Source organism: Lygodium microphyllum, chromosome 2 (assembly GCF_053477565.2).
Source record: "Lygodium microphyllum isolate KBCC chromosome 2, Lygodium_microphyllum_v1.1.10, whole genome shotgun sequence".
NCBI classification, from domain to species: domain Eukaryota; kingdom Viridiplantae; phylum Streptophyta; class Polypodiopsida; order Schizaeales; family Lygodiaceae; genus Lygodium; species Lygodium microphyllum.
Genome location: NC_141136.1, coordinates 67,387,439 through 67,407,879, shown reverse-complemented (window position 1 = coordinate 67,407,879; position 20,441 = coordinate 67,387,439). Strand labels below are relative to the sequence as shown.

Here is a 20,441-nt window from a genome sequence, read left to right as displayed (position 1 = left end):
CATTGCACTTTGTCTATTTTCCCAACTAACACCCTATCCTTGAGTAGCCAAGAAGTGATTAGACTGTACAAGGAAATCCAAGAGAGGATTGTACCAAATGGATCAAGGACCAATGCTCAAATACCATTTGTCAAGGAGAGGGTTGAGAGGTGAGAGAAAGAAGAGCAAAAGAGGAGAGAGAAATGCTAAAAAGATAGGAAATAACAGAGAGGTCATGCAAGCTGAGTACAAACATGTGAGGTGAGAGACTGCAATTGTATTATGATTCAAAGATGGCAAAAAATCACGTCTCACATCTTTTATACCTATGTCAGTGTGACAAGGTATTATTAATAGCTCTCTCTCACTAACACATATATTCCCACTTTCTTATAACATAATAATAACCAAAAGGTACTAAGCTATATTGGAACAATAGCTTCCACTTACAAAACCATAACACTTGAATAGTTACAACTAAATGATGAAAAAATCAAAATCTTGTTAGACTATAAAAAACCAAAAATATCACCTACAAACTTCTTACTATATTTATAGAAACTCACACAAAAAATAGAACAAAACCAACCATCAATCATGCAAGGGGACTTCAAGACAAACTACTTGATTAATCAAACTTAATGCCTAAAGCATTGATAGAAGATGGTACGATCAACATTCAAACTAAACAATGACATACAACTCAATCTTAAATTGCCAAGGGGATTGTGGTGGTTTGAGTGTGTGGGTTTGTACATGGGTGATCGAGTTGGAACTTTGAATGCATCATTAAGGCATCTTTTAAATTTCAAGCCTTAAAAAAAAAAGGTCCTAGATCATATACGGACAAATATACCATAAAACCAAAAACGAGAAATAAAAGCTATACTTGTACATTGGTTGGACCACAATGTAGTCTACACAATGTACAACACACAAAACAAATTAACAGTGCAATCGAATATAATATCAAAATAATTTTCCAAAAAAAAGGGGAATTGCACAACTTCACAAACAAGTTGGGAGCAGCTAACAATTTGGCCCTTTAGGTCGTTAGCGATTCTTTAATACTTGAAGGAACAAACCCAAGGGTATAGTATAATGGCAAATCTATATTTTCTTCGTTAATAGTTATAGTAATGTGTGCATTGTGCAACGCAGCCTCAAGATCTTTTCTAGGGTCGTAGGGTAAAGGGGCCAATAAAATAGCACCCTCCAAAAAGAAAACACACCCCACCCCAATTGAGTGACAATTTTACAAGAAAGATGTGGCTATTTTAATCACTTAACAATATAATATAAATTTTTAAAAATTACAAGTGAGCTTAATTAAGTCAAACAATTGAGCCATGTAAATTTTTTTATATTTGAGATATTGTAAAACCCTACATCCACGAGTGTCACTCTATTGGCCCCTTATTGTCCTTCTTTTATGAACCTTTCATTTGTAACTAAGACTACTTGATAAAAATATCAAAATGTTCTAATATTTTTTATTTGAGTTATATAAATAGTTTGACCATTAAAAAATATTTATACAACTCACTTTGGAAAAAAATTTATAATGAAGGATTGTTAGGTGACAAGCTATTGGCCCCTTTACCCTAGTGGAATAAGGAGGAGCAGCATTAGCATCACCATCACCACCACCACAACCGTAGCCATGGATGTCCCAGGGCGCGCAGATTAGGCTAACACAGTCTCGCTGTTTTTGGAAGAAGGCGGTTGACAGGATCCTCTACACAGCTTAGTCGTTTTTCCGCATTCCTCATCGTCAGTCACCATGTCTGGAACCCTGCTGGAGCAGACCCGCGCAGATCACGAGGAAGTGGAACGTCTGGAGAGGCTCATCGTCAAGGATCTCCAGAGGGAGGCCAAGACACATAAGGAGCAGCTGTATCAGAACCATCGAGTCAGAAACATGGTGGACTCTATAATGGCTACCACAACTAGGCTTGTACGACCGGGCAACCCTATCTTTTTTATTTTTTCTGATACAGCAACCAAAACAGCCTTTCTTTCAAGACATGTATCAATGTCATGACCTCTGTTGTAGCAATTCAACGAGAGTGCTTATCGGGTGCCGTAGCAATGTTCTGTGCTGGTTTCCCTTTTTCTGTTGTGCTAATATTGCTGGTTGGTAACGGAAAGAATCAAGCCCTTACAAAGACTAATCCAAAATGCCTACAAATTGCTAGTTCACTAGCCGCAAAATTCGTCTCAAGAACAAGGTAGATCTCAAGGGGCAATGCTAGCAAATACGATGGCACTAAACGACCGTCTTTGGTTTGCCCACAATCTCGAAACAGGGTGCATTGCTCTCTTTCTTTGGATAAATAGCAATAATTAGAGGAGGGGACCTTGTTTTCTGTTCTCGAATGTGCAGGCTTATGCAGCATTGTTGATTGCTCCTGCAGGAAGAGCTTCTTAGAACTTCTTGGTTGCGTTGACTTAATCAACCTCCAACCTGATGATTGATTGGGTGCACGTATAGTTGCAGTCTGCTAATCACCTGCAACATAGCCAGCAACAATTGTCCTTAGTCATTATGCAGCAACATGTATGGTGCTTATCATGGATACTATTCCCGAGTCTGATGTATGCGTTTTTTTTGTGCAACAGATTGAGATTTATGAAGACAAAGACAGAGCTAGAGCAGATGAGATTGCTGCTCTTGGTGGACACAGTGCCAGTGGACAAAATGTGTACAGTGCTTTCTATGACCGGCTGAAAGAGGTATGATTTTTGGGGTTGTCTATGGCTTGGAATCATGCTATCCTCTTCATTCAATGAAACAATGTCACATTTATATCAAAATTGTACTGGCTTGCACCTTACTGTACAAGTGATAACTCTAGAAAACTGACGATGAATCACTGGCTGTGTTGCATCTGTTTGTCTAATTCCTTTGTGGACCTAGAAGCTTAGTATATTGTGTGTGTTGCTGCTACACCTGAGCAATTATGAAAAAAGCTGATGGAATAAGAATCACATCAGGAAGCCAGAATAAGAATCAAACTAGAAGTCTCTATTTTAGAAGTATGTTTTGGTGCCGGAGTTATTGGTTCTCACTTTTTCTCACTGGCAAGGTGAAAACAGAAGTGTTGACAAAGCATGATTGTGCCGAGTCTATTTGAGTGTGTCTGTCATGTTTGAGTTTGCCATTATCTCCAAAGGGATCATAAAGGGTCCCAGGACTGGTTTATAACACTCACATTTACTAGTAAGAATTGAATATGTCTTCATAGTCAAATTTCAATGTTATTCCAAGTTGGATTCTTAATGAAGTCTTGTGCTGAATTTCCAGATCCGTGAGTACCATAGACGCCACCCAAATGCAAAGGTCATCGATGTAGGGGATGAAGGGGAAGAAATGCTTCTCAAAGAAGAACCATGGGTTGATTTTAGTGGAGAGGTCTGTCCTTCAACTGAAATATCCTTTTTGGAGGACTAATTTCTTTATGTTATTGCACTTATTGTCTAGTTTCAGGATAAAAAATTAAGCATACAAAATCCTTGCAATTTTGATATTTGACTAGTGTTGTGCGATTTGTTTGTGTATTGTAGGAAGCATTTGGTCGGTATTTGGATATGCATGAACTTTACTATCAATACTTGAATGCGAAGTTTGGAGATCCTCTTGAGTATTCGACATACCTTGAGGACTTTCCACAAACACATAAAATTCCATGTCGACATAAGTTGTCAAGGTAATTATATCTATATCTTTTGACACTCTATTGGATTATCATCAAACTTGTCTACATGAAGGGGATTGTGATGCATTTATAAATTAACCAAGTGGTGTGACTATGTCTACATGGTTTGAAATGAATAAAGTTCCAGGTTATATTTAGGTTTAACCAACATTTAAAGATCTATACGAGGAATTGGCCATGAAGTGCTGATTCATTTCGAGGATTCTAACACACTTGTGAATTAATCAAGTGGCTTGACAATGCCTTAATGACTTAAAACTAACAAATGCCAATTCTATTAAAGTTTATCCAATGAAGCACCATAAAAGGAGGATCTGATGACAGCCATGAAGATAAAGTTGACAAATCAGCTTGTTCCGGTGTTTAAACTTCTTGGACAAGGGCAAGGATGTTTTGTCCCTTATATTTGATTGATCAAGTTGAGAGTTTTATTGGAGTTCTGGTGGAGCTAGTCCCAATGGTGCTTGAGCAGGATGCCCATCACATGGATTCTGATTCTGATGGAGCTAAAGCACAGAATTGGGTCTTTGTAGTATCATCTTTAGCTAAAGGACAAGCCCAACAAAAGAAAGGGAAGAAGAAGTTTGCGAAATCAGAGTTTTCTACAGATTGATAGGGAAATTGCACAAGATATCCCCGGTGTCCACATTGTGGTTGTGGCTGTTGGTCCTTCTTGTTGTTTATTGGTAGGTCATGAACAACAGCCTCCAATAGGTCTTGCTATCGTCTCTTTGTCGGGTTAGAAGCATGGCTCACCATTCTTGAGTGGAGTATTCTGGAGTGATCTGTTTGAGGCCTCTCTGCTTCCATTGGCCTATTGTGGCCTCTTGTTGCATTGGGCTTTCATTTGAAGAGGGGTCTTACTCCTTGGTCGGAATCAGTCATCAACGGACTTCACTGGCAGTGGCCCTCCTCTTGCCACCCTCGGATCCCTTCCCTCTCCCTTGGCCTTTTGCCACATCTAGGATTTGAGAGGGGGTGTTAGTAGTCATGTGGATCATGTGTAGTTATCTCGTGCTTGTGAGCCTCAGTCTGAGTTAGACAAGGACATTAGGAGCTCCAACATTTTGGTTGTTTGTCATTTTATGTCTTTTACACACTTTTGGTGGAGGTGGTATTAGGGCATTTCGTTTATGGGATGATGACCATCTTGGTCAAATGGGTGGGCTGACTTGGGTTGGGTGCTCACATTTTGGGTCTGGCCAGTTTGTGTGCTATGTAGCCTCAGTTTGCCTATTTATCAGCTTTCCCCTTACTCCATTCATCCATCAGATCATCTTCTTAGATAGCCTCCATTGTCATCATCTTCATCTCCTGCCTTACTGTGGTGCCCACATTAACTCCTAGAGCTGTGTGTTTGGGGCTGACAGAGATCAGTCCATTGCATCATTCTATCTCAGTCAAATTGTTCCTTTCTTCTCTGTGATCCTCATAACAACGCGTGCCCCCCCCCCCCCCCCCCCCCAACCTTTTTTTTGGGGGGGGGGGGGCACCCTGGTGTCCGTTTTCCTTTCCGCTGCGCTTCACAGGCTCATGAGTAAACATGTGATTGGAGAACATGCTGTTCAATGTTCACACATGTTGCCTGAACACACACTGAGTAGGTGAGCCCACATTTGGGGGTCTTACCACGCTGGTAGAACTTGTTGAATCTGGCTTGACATGGGATGCCATGGTCCATTTGCCTGATGTGAATATGATTCATGCTACTTTTGTCTGTTTGATCAGGTATTGTGAACTAGGCTTTATACTATTTCAAGATGAATTACTGTGGATTTGCACAGTTACTAATGGCATTGGATGAATAAATAGTCTTTTATTTCAGCGAGGGAGGACTTTTAATCATGTGCTTTACCTTCTTGTGTTATAAAATGATTAGGGCTGAATTACAGCATAGTCTTATCTTTCTTATTCAGAGATGGTCCTCTGTTGGCTAAATGATGCTTTCTACCTGCTTGTTTCTTTCTTTGTGCAGGCAGTACAGTGAGTATCTTTCAAACTTGATTGGCTACCTTCTTTCATTTTTTGAACGGACACAACCTTTACAAGATGTTGAGAAGATTCTTTCTAAGGTTTGTACATTGTTTTTGTTTTATTGTTTGTACGGAATATGCTATTTTTTGAAATTTTGATACATTACAACAGTTTGGACATGATTATTATTCATACAGGTGGAGATAGATTTTGAGGAGCGTTGGCAGGCTGGGACTGTTCAAGGTTGGGAAGATAAGGGTGCAGGAACTGAAGTTACAAGTAACGAGGAGTTTATGATTGACCTGGACAATTACGACTCAGTAGATGAGCTTATAGAGCTTGGACCGGAGAAGCTAAAACAGGTGAGCCTTAATAGGACAGGCATTCAGTGCCATGATTGACTTCTATGTGAAGCTTTCACTTTGATATTCAATTTGCTCTTTTTGTGGCTTTTCTTTTGTGCAATTTCTGTATGGTTTTGATTGCACGTGGGTCAATAACTCTATTTTGGGGTAAATGGTTCTAAAATGGTTGCAATGACTAAGATCATGTAGCTTTTAAACTGTGGCTAGTAGTAAAGACTGCGTCGTAAATCAGAAATCACTAATTGGACAAGTAATAGGGCCTTGATTAATTTGGCAGGTCACAATAGCTTGAGTCTTTGAGATTTAAATGTTTCTCTTGGATGGTTTCACATGTCACCTAGGCATGTTGGTGCATTCCTATTTTGTAGCTTATGAATTCTTTGCAATTTAAGAAGGTGCTGCTGCTAATGAAAAAAGTGATTGGTGAGCATACTGGAGCTGTTATTGCCATTGCTGAAACCTGTTGGCAAGTAGCTGATGCCAATTAACTTTTGCCTCTGCCTTGGAATGTCCCACCCATGAAACTTTTTGCTTTGATCTGAAGTGTTTCATTGCTAAAAAGGTCTAGTCACTGCCCCAGAATGTCCCTCCCATGAAACTTTTTGCCTGGACCTGAAATGTTTCATTGCCAAACAGGCTTAGTGAAATTCCAAGAGCAACGACTGCTTCTATGTATGTATCACAATTTTTTTTTGTTCACCAAGTGTTTTCTTTTGGCCTTTTAGGCTAAAATAGAAAACATTAGGTTGAAAATAGGGATCCCCATGTAGGTTAAAAGTAGAGTAATTTTGGAGCCTTCAAACTGCATAGTCATAATGATAATCTAAGATTAGACAATTTGGGTCATCTTAAATTTTTGGTAAGAAATCTTATAAGAGGTAAGAAACACATTATTGGAATATAAAATATAAAAAAAATAGATTTTTTATTTTTGGTAATTTACTTTTTGTTGCTGTTTTTAAGGAGAATCAAATAGGCACTAATGAGCATGAATTTTTAATTAATGCATGCCTTGCAAATCACAACAGAAAAACACAAAACCGTATAGGAAAGCCTAGAATAGCTGTAGAAGCTCTCAAGCAATTCCAGATTGCATCGCCCGGTCCTTGGATAGCATTATGTGTACCAGCTTATCCATCACGTGTACAAAAATTGCATTGGCTGACTCAAAAACTGCTATTGCCTGCCTTGAAGAGCTTTGCATGCAGCATAAATAGTGTTGCTAGCACACTTGGTTTTAAGAATTGTATGATCAAACAATTGGTGGTGATGGATCTATTGCTGTTTTCCATGATCTACCTAGTTATAGCCTTTTTGATGAGAAGAAGCTGCGTTTTTTTACCTTTTGTTGCGTTTTTTTGCTTTCTTTGCATTTTATCATCTTTTCAATCAAATAATCATATTGAATATTGCAATTAGATTATTTGGCCATCAATTTGTTGAATGAGTGTCTTGCTTGGAACTTTGGTCTATACCCAAATGTTATAAATTCCTATAAAACTTTCACATTAAGGTTTATTTAACTAGAATTTATCGCAATAAGAACTCATGCATTGTCTTGAGACTTGGACTAGCCAAAAGAGTCACAAAGATAAATCATATCCTCAATTTGACAGTATCCAGAAAGAGTAACCAAATACACATGACAAAAGAAATGACCCAAGCAATATTTGTAACTGTTGCTACCATACGCATTTCCCAATCTGTAATACAAGCTAGGGTTGTCCTTATGTGCCATAGTAAGCATCCATACACAAGTGTAAAACTCAAGTGACTAGTACATTGATCATAGAGGTTCCAAAGTAGATATACTGTTAGTAAGTAGTATCTCGGATGGAGATATAGTATTAGCAAGTGACCTCATGCTAATTGAGCTTGTGAAACCGGCCTTCCTTCTTGGACAGGGTTGTAATTTCTTGATTATAACTTAGCTACAACAACATTTATTATAAAATTGAGAAATTGAAATTAACTCACAATCTTGGATAATAGACATCATATTGGCCCCAAAATTGGCTCCCCTTTTGGTATTTCTTTAACTTAATTGAAGAAGAAGTTGATGTACAATGGGATTTTTCCAATTCTTTTGATATTTCAACTCCTCTAGCTGTCCAAAATGACCAGCAAGTCTTCAATTTGATTTGCCCCTTGATTCCGGTAGTCAATTGGCCTTCACTCACTTTGTTGGAGATGGAAAATGCCCCAAATTCATTGATTTATTGGTCGCTCCACTTGAATTTGATTGAAAACAGCTTCAGTCCTGTTGAATCTAAGTCTTGGAGCTTCCAATTTCTAGCATGCTTGAGGTTGTTGCTAAACCCTAATTTTTGCTGCATATAAGGATTTATAGCGGAAAAATTTGAAATTTCTCAATCTCTAGTGATCTCAATCTTGTAATCTTTGGAGCAAGGCTGTAGAAAGGCTAGGAAATGAGAGAGAATGCTGAGGAGAGAGAAAATCTAGACTTTCTTCGCGAAGAACTAAAGAAAATCAGTCATTTACTGCTGTTGCCTTGTCAAACAATCATGGAAGTTGTCATCTATAGCTTAGGATCACCAGATAGAATGCTGCCTCATCCTATATGCTATCATTTGTACCAAAATGACCTTGGGCTGTTGTCACTTGCTCTTGGAGGGCTCCAAACTACTGTCACATGCTGTAGGATTGGTCCCTGGTGGTTGCAAATCACATCACCAACCTCTCCTTGCTCTTTGACAGCCTCCTTTCGTCTCACTATGGTTGGAATAGACTCCACCAGCCCCTAAGAACGTTTTTTCCACTTGCATGGGCAAGTTTTGCCGAGTGAGAACCTTCTAATCTCATTTTCGACATATTAATTTTCAGTCTTTGAATACTAAAAATTAATCTAATCATTATTTCCATGTCCTAAAAAATAATGTGCTGGCCAATAATTAAATTGGCTAGGCAACTTCCTTTTCCAAGTGTCTCTACACCATCTTTGACCATTAAATTGACGCTAGGTATCATTAAATACCACTTCTCTAGTGTCACCAACAATTGACACTTATGGCCAAATGAATGACCTAGGCCAACAATTGGCATCAGATGCCATCAAGTACCTATGTAGCATAACTTATAAGAACTTTTGCCTTTGACATCCCGTGATTTCCTCGGGTCTCGGGCTTGTAAGTTTACTTTAACTCCAATTACACCAAATACATGTCCTCATGACAGCTTGTCTATATCCCTCTTAAGCATCAAATGATGCTTTAGACTTATACTTCGCGGAACTTGAATCAACCACAAGCAAAGTTGGCTCTAATTAAAATGCCTCTAGTTAATGCTACAACAATTGGGGTGAATCTACTAAATCACTCTCCTTTGTCTACTTTGCATCTAGACTAGATAACAATGGGAAACTTTAGCTCTAACCCACCTTAGAGGACTAGCATGACAAACAACATATCCAAAATGGACACTTGTAAAAACCATCTTTGCATTTCAAGGTGACTATCCATTTTTGTATGCATTGCATGTGACCTATCTCTTCGAGGAACCAAAAGCATGTTTCCACCTAGATTTGTATCATCATTTTCATTTAGGGACTTGTTTCCCTTGAAACATTTGATCTAGTCCAATAAAACCTATGTCTTGTTTTTGCGCGCATTGCTATTGCTCTATCTTGTAGTCCTTTCACAATCATATACTATGCAAATATATGTTTGTCTAGCACATAGATTATGGCAACTGAAACTGGCCTTTGCTTCTTAGGTAGGGTGGTAAATGATCTGATTTAGCACAATTTACAGTTCACAAATCTGAGATAAATACATTAATATATGAATTGTAAACTGTGACACCTGATTGGCCCCAAAACATGTGCCCTTTATATTTCTTTAATGTGTATTGTTTGAATTCATAGTACAAAGAGATCTAAGCTGATCTCTCTACAAATTCCAACACTTTAAGCTATCATAGATGACCAGTAGCATCAAGATCAAAGTACAATTGTCCACCTTCAAATTGTTGAGAAAGGCTGCTGTTGCTACACTTTTTCTTGCATCAGGAACTCAAATTGTTGTTGTAGGAATTCGAGTTGCAAAATTTCGGATTTCAAGAATTCAGGTATCTGCTGTCCATGCTGTGATTCTGACATTACCAGCAGACCTAAACACTTCTGAATTACTGAACTCTGCTGAAAACTTGAAAATTCCAGCAAACCTGAAAAATCATCTTGCGGGTAAAGAACTTGAGCACTTCCTTATAGAGAAAACTGCAATATACTTCTGGAAATATCATCTAACTTATCCAATATCCTCATTGCCATGCTCAAAAACTGGTTATCTTGAACAATATCAACCATTTTTGCCAAAACATCAACTGCAGAGATATCCACTACGGCAGATACTTGCACAATACTAATATGCAGCACCACCCAACTATTTCACGGGCATACTACATACATCAGAATGCACTAAGTCCAAGACATTGGACTTACGAGAGACACAGAGTAAAATGAATTTTTTATTTGCTTTCCAAATTGACACTCATTACAAAAATCAAGTTTAGAGCCTTTTCCATCAACCCTCTTCAAAGAGGTAAGGACATCATGTCTTTTTTGGCTTATATGGCCTAATCTCTTATGCCATAACTCCAAGTGGCTGTAAATTTCAGCAAGTGCAAGAAACTTGCCATTCAAGGCTTTATAGTCCAAACAATACAAAGCCCCCTTCTCGGTTCCTTTTGCAATCAGTATGGAACCCTCTTTTACTTTCCACAAACAACCACCAAACAATGTGGTGTAGCCATGCAAGTTAAGTTGACCAACAAATAGTAAGCTTTTTTTAATGCCATGCACATATTTGACATCTTTGAGCACAAGCTCTTGACCATTGTCTAAAGACAAGTGTACTGTGCCAATCCCATCAATGCTGCAGGCATGGTTATTTCCAAGATACACCTTTCCATAACTGCTTGCATTGAACATAGCAAAACACTATAAGCAAGGAGTTACATGGAAAGAGGTACCAGAGTCTACAATCCAAGTCTGAGTGACACCATCATCAACTAACAAAAGTGTATCAATCACATCAGCCTTGGTAATCTGCATATCCTGTATATGACATACAAGGGCATCATAATCAACTGCACATAATACATCAGCCTCTGTATTTAAAAGCTCCTCTATGACCACACTAGAGGCCACACTGGCATTTTCTTTGCCTTTTGGTTGTCTCTGATGCATTTGTCTTATCTTCCTTTTTCTTTTTATCTCTTGCATTCTTGCTTTTCTCTTGTTTCTTCTTGTAGTACCTGCAATCAGGTTTCTTGTGGCCCTTTCGAGCACAGTGATAGCAAGTAATGTTACTCTTTTCCTTTCCTTTGCTCTTGCTCTTGTTTCTGTGTCTTGCATTTACATTTTTCTTTTTAGCCCTGCCTCTTACATTGTAAGTTGAGTTGTTGCCTTCTCCACTAGACATACGTCTAATTCCTATATTTAAGATAGAACCCCTCACCCCATCATATGAGAGATTGGGGTTATTGCTGAGTGAAACCACCAAGGTCTCCCAAGAGTTAGGCAGTGTCATGATCATAAAGATCGCTCTCAACTTATCATCAAAGTCCAAATTTGCATCTTTGAGCTGATTTAAAATCCTTGTAAATGGACTCAAGTGCTCAGTTGTAGGCTTTGACTCGTCCAGTCGCATATTCACTAACTTGCACATTAAATGCACTTGATTAACAGGTGTGGTGATCTCATAAGTAGTTTTCAGCTTCTCCCATATTGCATAACCTGTATCTACACCCTTAATGTCAGTCAAAATGTCATCAGTGACACCCATTTTTATGTAAGCCACAGCCTTTTTATTTACTTTGGTCCAATCTGCATCAGACATTAGTGCAGGTTTATCTTCCTGCAAAGCATCCTCACAATCCTCTAGGAACAAAATGCCCTGCATACGGTCTTTCCAAAGGTCAAAGCCATGACCATCAAACGGTTTGATCTCCATCGAACTCTTGATGTTTGAACTGGAAGAAGTTGCAGCCATTTTATCATGAACACAAGAGTAAATGCACTAAACTGGAGAAGCACAAGCTGAACCAGCAAAATACACTGCTTTTCTTCTCAACTAGAAGTAAATCTTTGCTGTCTGTACATGAACTAGCCACCACATAGGCAAAAATGAAAAAAATTACCAAATTTTGCACAAATCCCCAAAATTTCAAGTCTAGAATTGCATAAATGTCAGTCAATCTGACCTAGTTGAGCAAAACTTTGCCAATACATGTAAAGCCCCAAATTTTTGGGATCCAATGTCAAGAATTTTTACTCAAAAAAGCAAAATTCCGACAAATTTGGCAAAATCTTTGCTTGTTGACTGCGTATCACCTATTAGCTGTCTGTCGATTGGGAAGATGTTGGGAAGCATGCATAGAACCTTAAGCTCTGATACCAGTTGTTGAGCAATTGTTGAGCGAAGAGTAGAGTTGAGAGAGATGGAGGTCGAGCAAGAGTGAGCGAGAGAGTGTGACGGCCGAAGAGTGAGTGAGTAGAGTGAAAGCATGATTTGGTTAGAGTGTACCAACAATGTGTTGGTACACAAAGAATAAAATGTATTTATACTTAGGGCATGCAAAGGGTGCATTCACATGTACAATGTGCGTGTACTTTACACGGGGGGTTAAAACCGGGCCTTTATCCCAACACTTTGGTGAAAATGTCGGCAATACTTTTCTATGTAGGAACATACATCAAACTGATCTCTCTTGCATATCATCTCTTTTTGACATAATGGTAATGTACCTCAATGTGTTTCGTGCTAGCATGAAACAAAGGATTCCATGCTATTACAATAGCACTCTGGCTATTAGAAAGAATGGGTGGTGTCATCCCTTGGACTAGCATTTCTTAGTATATAGTTGGTGCAATCAGCTCTCTTGGAGGGCATTACATATTTTTCCTATCAGTTAGTGGGTATTTCCAGTAGTCACAATGTATGGGCATCTTCTTGGATATGCCATGTGGCGTGCAAGCTGCTTAGTGCTGATTATTTTATTCATTTATGTCACAGTCGACTGGTTGCTGATTAGGTCAGCCAATTTTTGCTGGCCGCCTGCATTATTTTATGACTTTTTTTTGGGCTACTTATGCCCCACTAGCAGCCTACCCTCTTCACTTGCTTTTTAGGTGTTGGTGGGAGAGATTCGGCTCAAGAAGATACATCATTGGCAGCCTGCCCTCTTCACTTGCTTTTCAGGTGTTGGTGGGAGAGATTTAGCTCGAGAAGATACATCAATAGTCCTTGTACATTTGTTCTCTTCATTTCAGCATTCATTGATTGCAGATTTTTGTGTTCTTCTATCTCTTTTCCCTCTCCCTTTCCCTTGTGTTCATTTTCTTTCAGTCTTGTCCATATGCTTTTGTATTCGCTATACTTTAACATGGTATCAGAGCAGCATAGAAGGGTTGATTGATCATGGGTAGGCTTGATTGGGAGGATTCTTTGCAACAAAAGTTCGAGTTTTCGCTCTGTTGAGGCTGTTGTAAATAGGTTGTGCGTAGAGGAGCAATGTTGTTTTTTGTAAGTCTTCGCTGTTTGTGAAGGAGGAAAGGTTGTGTTTTCAGCCATTTGTTGCAGATTTTGAGTTTTCATTGCCTCCAACGGATGAAACTCCTTGAGAACAAGCGGAGAAAGCCCTAGTAGGCATCAACACCGTGCACGGAGTCAGAGGGGGCTGCCCTTGTTTTTGTGTAGGTCATTCTATTTACAATGTCAATCAAAATTAACACGAAGTTTCAAGCTATTATAGACCCTAAGGTCCTTGCGTTGTCAGCACATTCTTTTGATAAAATGCTTGATTGGGAGAATTACTACATATGGCGTGTAATGATGCTTGCCATCTTGTAGTCTTATGATCTTACGGAGCTCATGATTGAGGCTATAGACCGTCGTACAACTTGTGATGTCTCCAAGCTTTCTTTTGATAAGAAAGCTGAGTTGATGAAGGTACAGGCACATTGAGACATTGAATGCCCGCATCTGTTCTTTCTGCCTTCTCTCTTGCATTCAAGATGTCATTGCTCACATTGAGCACTGACCATGGCTCGAGATATGGTTGGGGCTTGATCAAATGCACAATTGGATGACCATGATGAAGCGTTTGTCTTTGGAGGTTCAAATGAGGACTTTGAGTCCTAACAAGTCTTCTTTTATGTGGGAGTATGTTCATAAGCTTCAGTAATTGTAGATGTAAGTCCAAAACGTAGGGAAGGCAATCACCTTGGAGGACATGGTGATAACTCTTCTTTCTTAGTTACTGCCCCGCTTCAGTGCGTACTTCATTCTAAGAAATTTGGGGGTTTTTGACTTACTTTCCGATTTCTAAATTTCTTGAAATTTCTTTAAGAAAATTTGACGCTTTTGCTTGATTTGAGTTCCCTTGTGTAAATCTCCACCAAAATTGCCAAGAAGATTGCACAATTTCTTTGATATTGGTTCGAGAAATGTGGAGCTTTTTTGATTCTCATATGTGGCACGTATCCCTAGGTGCCTTGAAGTTGTCAGTTGCTATGGACATGCATCTTGAGGCGACACTTCATCAGGTTTTTAGGTTGTAAGTATAAATCTTTAAAATTTCTCAGAATTTCTTTATCGAGATTTGCGGCTTTTGCATAGTATGCATCCCAAAGCACTGGACAGGTGCTACAATAACATTGTATAATTGATTATGTGACATTGGGTAGAGAAATTTTTGTAAATTTGGAAATTGTAATGAAAATCTGGGGATTTTTAGCATTAAGTTATTGCATGTAATGTTGGGAACACCTATCAAGGTTTATGTAGTTGTACATCATTGAATTGTTAAAAATTGTAGTTTGTGTATTTATGCAATTTGGGCACATTTTTCAAGAAGAGAGACAATTTGGATAGTTTTGCACTTGCTTTAGTATCTTGTGTTGTTGGGATTTTGGTACTCAATTGGGTACACTTCACAGCTTGGAAGTATTTGGCTGCTCAATTTATGCATAAATTGCAGCAATGTCAAATAAGGAAACCCGAGATTAGAGTAACTTTTTGGGAGTCCTCACATAGGAGGGCAAGCTAGATAGCAACAATTGTCGTATATGGAGTTTTATGGTGCGCAATCTTCTTGTTGCAAAGAATCTTTGGGATTATGTTACAAGTGATCTATTGAAATTGGGTGAGCTTGCTCCTTAGACACCTCAGTGTGGTGCTAGAGAATAGCTAGCTGCTCTTGCTGTTGCTTCAGTTACAACCCATGCTCCGCCTACAATAGATAAGAGGAGGTGGGACTCCAAAGATGCACATGCTTTGTCATTGATTGCCTTGTTAGTGGAGAGTCATCATACCTAATATATGCTTATGCAAGACCTCCAAAGCAACTTGGTATATTTTGGAGCCCATGTCGGTAGCTCATAATGAAGTGAGAATCTCCTATTTATGGAGAGAGCTGGCTATGCACATATGGATGAGGGTGACAACATGACTGATCACCTCACACTTGTAGGATATCCACGAGCAGCCGTTGATGAGGTTACTTTGGATCCAAAAATGATGAATGTCACTTTGAACTCACTCACGGAGTCTTATTGTTTCCACACCTCGCTGAATTCATCTTTTTTTTGGGGGGAGGGGGCGGGGGGGAGGGGTAGCAGCCTTTTACTTTTGTGGAGTTGGCTTGGAGAAATGTTGTTATGAGGTCAGGGGATGTTGCCATGTTTTCTACATATAAGGGCAAGTACAAAGCAAAATAGTTTGTAAAGAATCAGCACAAGGTTGATTCAGGATAGCAATCAAACAAGGATGCCCAAGAGACAAAGAAGACAAAGAAAAAGGGGAAATGCCACTACTTCTAGAAACTTGGAGATTATATTGATGAATGCACTCTTATTACAAGAGGAACAAGCTTGGAGAAATGTTGTTCTGCAGTTAGGAGATGTTGCCATGTTTTCTAAATATAAGGGCAAGGGCAAAGCAAAGCAGTTTGTAAAAAATCAGCACAAGGCTGATTCGGGACAGCAATCAAAGAAGGATGCCCAAGAGACAGAGAAGACAAAGAAAAAGGGGAAATGCCACTACTTCTAGAAACTTGGACATTGTATTGATGAATGCAGGAAATGGTTAGCCAAGGAGAAGAGGAAGGACTTTTGTTTGGCTGTTTACAAGACATTTGCCACTTGGTCTTTGGATGGGGATGTTACAGCCAACTTTGTAGTGGAGGACTATGCATTCTAGACATGCAATTATGACACTTCCATGGCTGATTTCTACACTTAATGCTGTTGAAACGCAGCCTACTTGGTATTTGACAGTGGGGCATCCAAGCATATCACTTCATGGGAGTGTTTGTTTACATCATTGTATTCAGCCCCTGCAAGGAAGTGTGTTACATGTGCTAATAACAACAATTATGATGCTTGTGGCATTGGTTTAGAGTTGATCATTGCTAGAGATGGTTCAGATTTTATGCCTCTAGATGTCTTTTTTTGTGTATGGTATCGCCAAGAATCTATTGTCCACTCCAGCTTTTAACAAGCATGGACTTCAGGTCATCTTTGAGGATGACAAGTGTATTATTAGAGGCAGAGAGCTTGACTATGCTCTTCGCTCTTCGATTGTGAGGTACCTTGTATAAGGGCCTTTTCTTGTTGGACAAATATGAGAAGAGCTCTCATGATGCTCTAGCTGTTAGCACTCTTATGCCCAGTATGCAGAATGCGGAGCTATGGCATGCCCGATTCAGTCACATGAGTTTTGCTGCTCTGATGACTCTTCAGCATTGTGTTAGAGTTAGAGTTGGATGATGACTGATTTGGGTTGCTTCCCCTTCTTCTTCCATCTAGCAGCAAAGTTCAGCACCACCAAGTGTCGATCATCCAGCTGGCTTTGAACATGCAAAATGGAGTTTGGACAGGCCTCAAACACAGAACAGGATTGAGCACAAAAGGCCAACATTTGGTACACCATGGTGAGAATGCACAAAGTGCAGAAGGGAAGCAAGAACAAGAACAAGAACATGAACATGATCACCACAAACAGATCTACAATAAGCATATAGACGTCAAAATATAAGAGCAATATGAACATGGAAGCTCCATCGATCTCCTGCTCTTCTCCCCCAGCTTTCTAGGCACTGCTCATGATGATAAACAAGAGGGAGAGGGGGACTCATATATATAGCCACAAGCCACATAAGTGTGGGCGCTCATAAGCACGACCTAAAAGGTGCCCTAACAGATATCCCAGTACAAGGCATACATAAAGCCTATTACATGCTCAATAGTGCAATGCTAACAAACCGATAGTAAGGTTACTGGAATTTCCTGCAGTAGACTTGACCTTGTCTAAAGACTTCAAGAAACACTTACTGATTTGATGGTAATGTTCAAGGTAAAGGATGATAAATATTCCATAAATACTCTGCCCAGTGCCAGATTCAACTGAACAATGGCTATCATGAATCAACATGAAGATGGAATTCTTGATTTCCCTGTCGAGTTAACTAAACTACTGCCTCATTCCTGTTTTCCACATCATATGTCTATCATCTTCAAATCTTGTACTTTGATGTGTCAGAATAACTACCAAATTTTGTGGATGGGTGACTGGAATTGAGTTGACATCTTAAACTACTTTGACTACAAGGAACTGTCATGTCATAGGGCAGGCAGGCATTATAAATACAGTGAATACAGCATCTACCATTATGAGAATTTCATTGCTATTGAAGGTATCATGAGAAAAATCGTGGTCTTTGATTGTTGGCAGACCTCAAAACCAAGGTTGGCTTATATGAGAAAGATGATGTGGGATGAGCTCTGTGACCTGTTTGCAGTGCTACACTGCATATTTTTTGATAGTTTAAAGTGTCAATGCGATGTTTGCACAAAGATGCTGATGTTTATTTTGTGTTTTTCAGGCCTTGGCTGCCTTAGGGTTGAAGAGTGGTGGCACAGTTCAACAACGGGCAGAAAGGCTCTTTTTGACAAAGGTAATTCTCAAGTGTAGAGGTTATACTTATGACGTCCTTAACAACACTTGAATGTTCACTATTGGCTACTTTTCACAGTACACACCGCTAGAAGAGCTGGATCGCAAACATTTTGTGAAGCAAGTTGAAAAGAAGACGCAAGAGGATTTAACAGCCTCAAAAGAAATTGCACTTGCAGAAGCAAAGATGCAACGTCTGTGCGAGCTATTACGCGAGGTATTTCAATGTTCAACTGAATTTGTTTTTTCTTTTCTGGATATGATCATGCAACTAATACCCCTCTTATCTTCAACTGTAGGCTATTGAAGCAACTAAGGCACATGTGGAGAAGAAGCAGGCTTTGACATATGAAGAAATGGAGGCTGAAAGGGAAGAGGTGAGTGTCAAACTAACCTGGTGCTGGCATCTGAATTAGAAGACGCATGGGGGCTTCTTGACTTGTGAGTTTTACTAGACTTTATTTATTCATATTTGTAGGAGGAAGTACAAGCAGAGAGTGAAAGCGATGAGGAGGAGCAGCAAATCTACAATCCTTTGAAATTGCCCATGGGTTGGGATGGAAAGCCTATTCCATATTGGTTGTACAAACTGCATGGCCTTGGGCAGGTGTGTACATCATATATACGTGACACAGCTATTACAAATTCATTTTTCATCTTGCAGTTTTAATCAAGCTGTGTTTGGACGAGGCAGGAATTCAAGTGTGAGATCTGTGGGAATTATAGTTATTGGGGCCGCAGGGCATTTGAAAGGCATTTCAAAGAATGGAGACATCAGCATGGTATGCGGTGCCTTGGTATCCCCAACACAAAGAACTTCCATGAGATCACAATAATCAAGGTTTGCATCCAGTCTTTCACTCGATCCTCTAGCCCTTATGTTTTGAAATTAACCACCCATTTTCTGTTTGCTTATATTCAGGATGCAAAAGCTTTGTGGGAGAAAATCCAAGAAAGACAAGGTGTCAACAAATGGCGGCCAGACCTTGAGGAAGAATATGAGGACCAGGAGGGAAATGTGTACAACAAGAAAACATATACAGATCTCCAGCGGCAGGGTCTCATTTAATGTGAATATTTTGTACCCTTCCCAGCCAGCTGTTTACCAGCTTTCAATTTGGATACAACCAAATGGCCTGCTGTACCACATTTTACAAGAAGGGTTCGATGAAAGATTTGGAGCTGCTTCGAAGTCCCATGCTCCAGCCCTTCATGCTGGAGTGTATAGCTCTCAACAATTAAATGCTGGTAGTCAATGTTAATCCCTTTTAACTTCTGAACTCACCGCTTAGTAGAGAGCTTAGTGTCCTAGCCAATATCAGATTTCTCTGAGAAGAGTCCTGTTATGGAAATTGACAGTAATTGCGACATTCCAGGTAACCAAACTTGATGGTGCTTACTTGGAGGCATCTGTGCACCACTGAAGAGGTGCTCATGGTGGCGTGGTCAGATTGGTTGCTTTCTGAGGTCGTCCTTTTCCGGACAGACTTCCGTTGTAATTGCAAATAGGTGAACCTAAGGGAGGTCGCATATGTAATATGCAGCAGTATGTTTTTAAATGATGTATGCCTCCCTCAAGTAGAACACCGTATCAGTAGTTTGAATACATTGAGTAGTGCGTCTGTTTATTACTAATCATTCCTTCATTTTCCATGTGTTGTAAAAAGCTTTTCTGCTTTTGTCCATGGAGGAACTAGCCATTGCTGCAACACACAAAATCTATCTTCTGAATCAAATGTTACAAGTGATAGAGGATTAATTTCTTTGCTTGCTATCTCTTGCCCATTTTGCATTATTAACCTTGTTTGTACTGTAATTTCTTGACCGTCACATGCAAGCTGTGTGGCTGAAAAGTGACCCAATAGTTAATGAAATATTTTCATCCTCATCAATTGGCCTGAACCTGGCTCCAAGCTTCTGCTGTATTTTTTTTTTCTTTGTTTGCAGTGATGATTTTTTTGGCAATCTAGGACTTCGACATAATCTCTCTTTGGTTAGACATATGAAAATACTTTAAGCAGCGAGAGGGGATTCAAGGAAATCCAGCAAGGAAGCTCGGGCTCAATAAATACACATCCTTGTTGTTTTAACAAGTGAACAAAGCAATTGAAAGATCCATTAGTTCAACCTAGGAGTTTTTTAGAGACAAACAAAACGTGTCAAGGTTCCATAGCTTTGATAGCTGGAGCGTGCCTGTAATCCACACAGCAGCTGTATTCAGGAAGGCTGCTTTATGTCAATTGTTCTCTGAATTGTATTGTCCACACAGATCACTTAGCTATGTAAGAGTTTGATTAGCTACATGTCTTAAACCTTGTAATTTCGCCCTAAAGCTCCAAATAATGTTGGTGTCTTCCAATCTACTGTGCATAATACCATTTCAGTGAAAAATTCTCATGCCTAAACAATTATCCATACTCTTCTTCCCC

At 39.4% G+C, this 20,441-nt stretch overlaps 1 protein-coding gene across 2 annotated transcripts; it reads left to right on the top strand.

Moving 5' to 3' along the window:
* Positions 1-1,554: 1,554 nt before the first annotated feature.
* Positions 1,555-19,805, top strand: ATO (splicing factor-like protein). Of its 2 annotated transcripts, XR_015693362.1 has the most exons (13): positions 1,555-1,936; positions 2,602-2,715; positions 3,287-3,394; positions 3,547-3,689; positions 5,674-5,770; positions 5,870-6,034; positions 17,942-18,013; positions 18,092-18,229; positions 18,312-18,389; positions 18,491-18,619; positions 18,707-18,853; positions 18,935-19,260; positions 19,389-19,799. XR_015693362.1 is itself a non-coding variant. In XM_087694506.1 (12 exons), exons 1-12 carry the CDS (start codon positions 1,763-1,765, stop codon positions 19,079-19,081), a joined length of 1,512 nt encoding a protein of 503 aa, XP_087550632.1. In that variant the 5' UTR covers positions 1,555-1,762; the 3' UTR covers positions 19,082-19,805. The 2 variants fall into 2 exon arrangements, 1 of the variants encoding a protein (XP_087550632.1); XM_087694506.1 differs by having other exon boundaries at positions 18,935-19,805.
* Positions 19,806-20,441: the final 636 nt, after the last annotated feature.

What these genes read in the sequence shown, in the direction of transcription:
- ATO (XM_087694506.1), top strand. Translation starts at nt 1,763, where the DNA reads ATGTCTGGAACCCTGCTGGAGCAGACCCGCGCAGATCACGAGGAAGTG. An exon ending in TCTATGACCGGCTGAAAGAG is followed by an intron (nt 2,716 to 3,286) that starts GTATGATTTTTG and finishes CTGAATTTCCAG; the next exon opens with ATCCGTGAGTACCATAGACG. An exon ending in TTGAGAAGATTCTTTCTAAG is followed by an intron (nt 5,771 to 5,869) that starts GTTTGTACATTG and finishes TTATTCATACAG; the next exon opens with GTGGAGATAGATTTTGAGGA.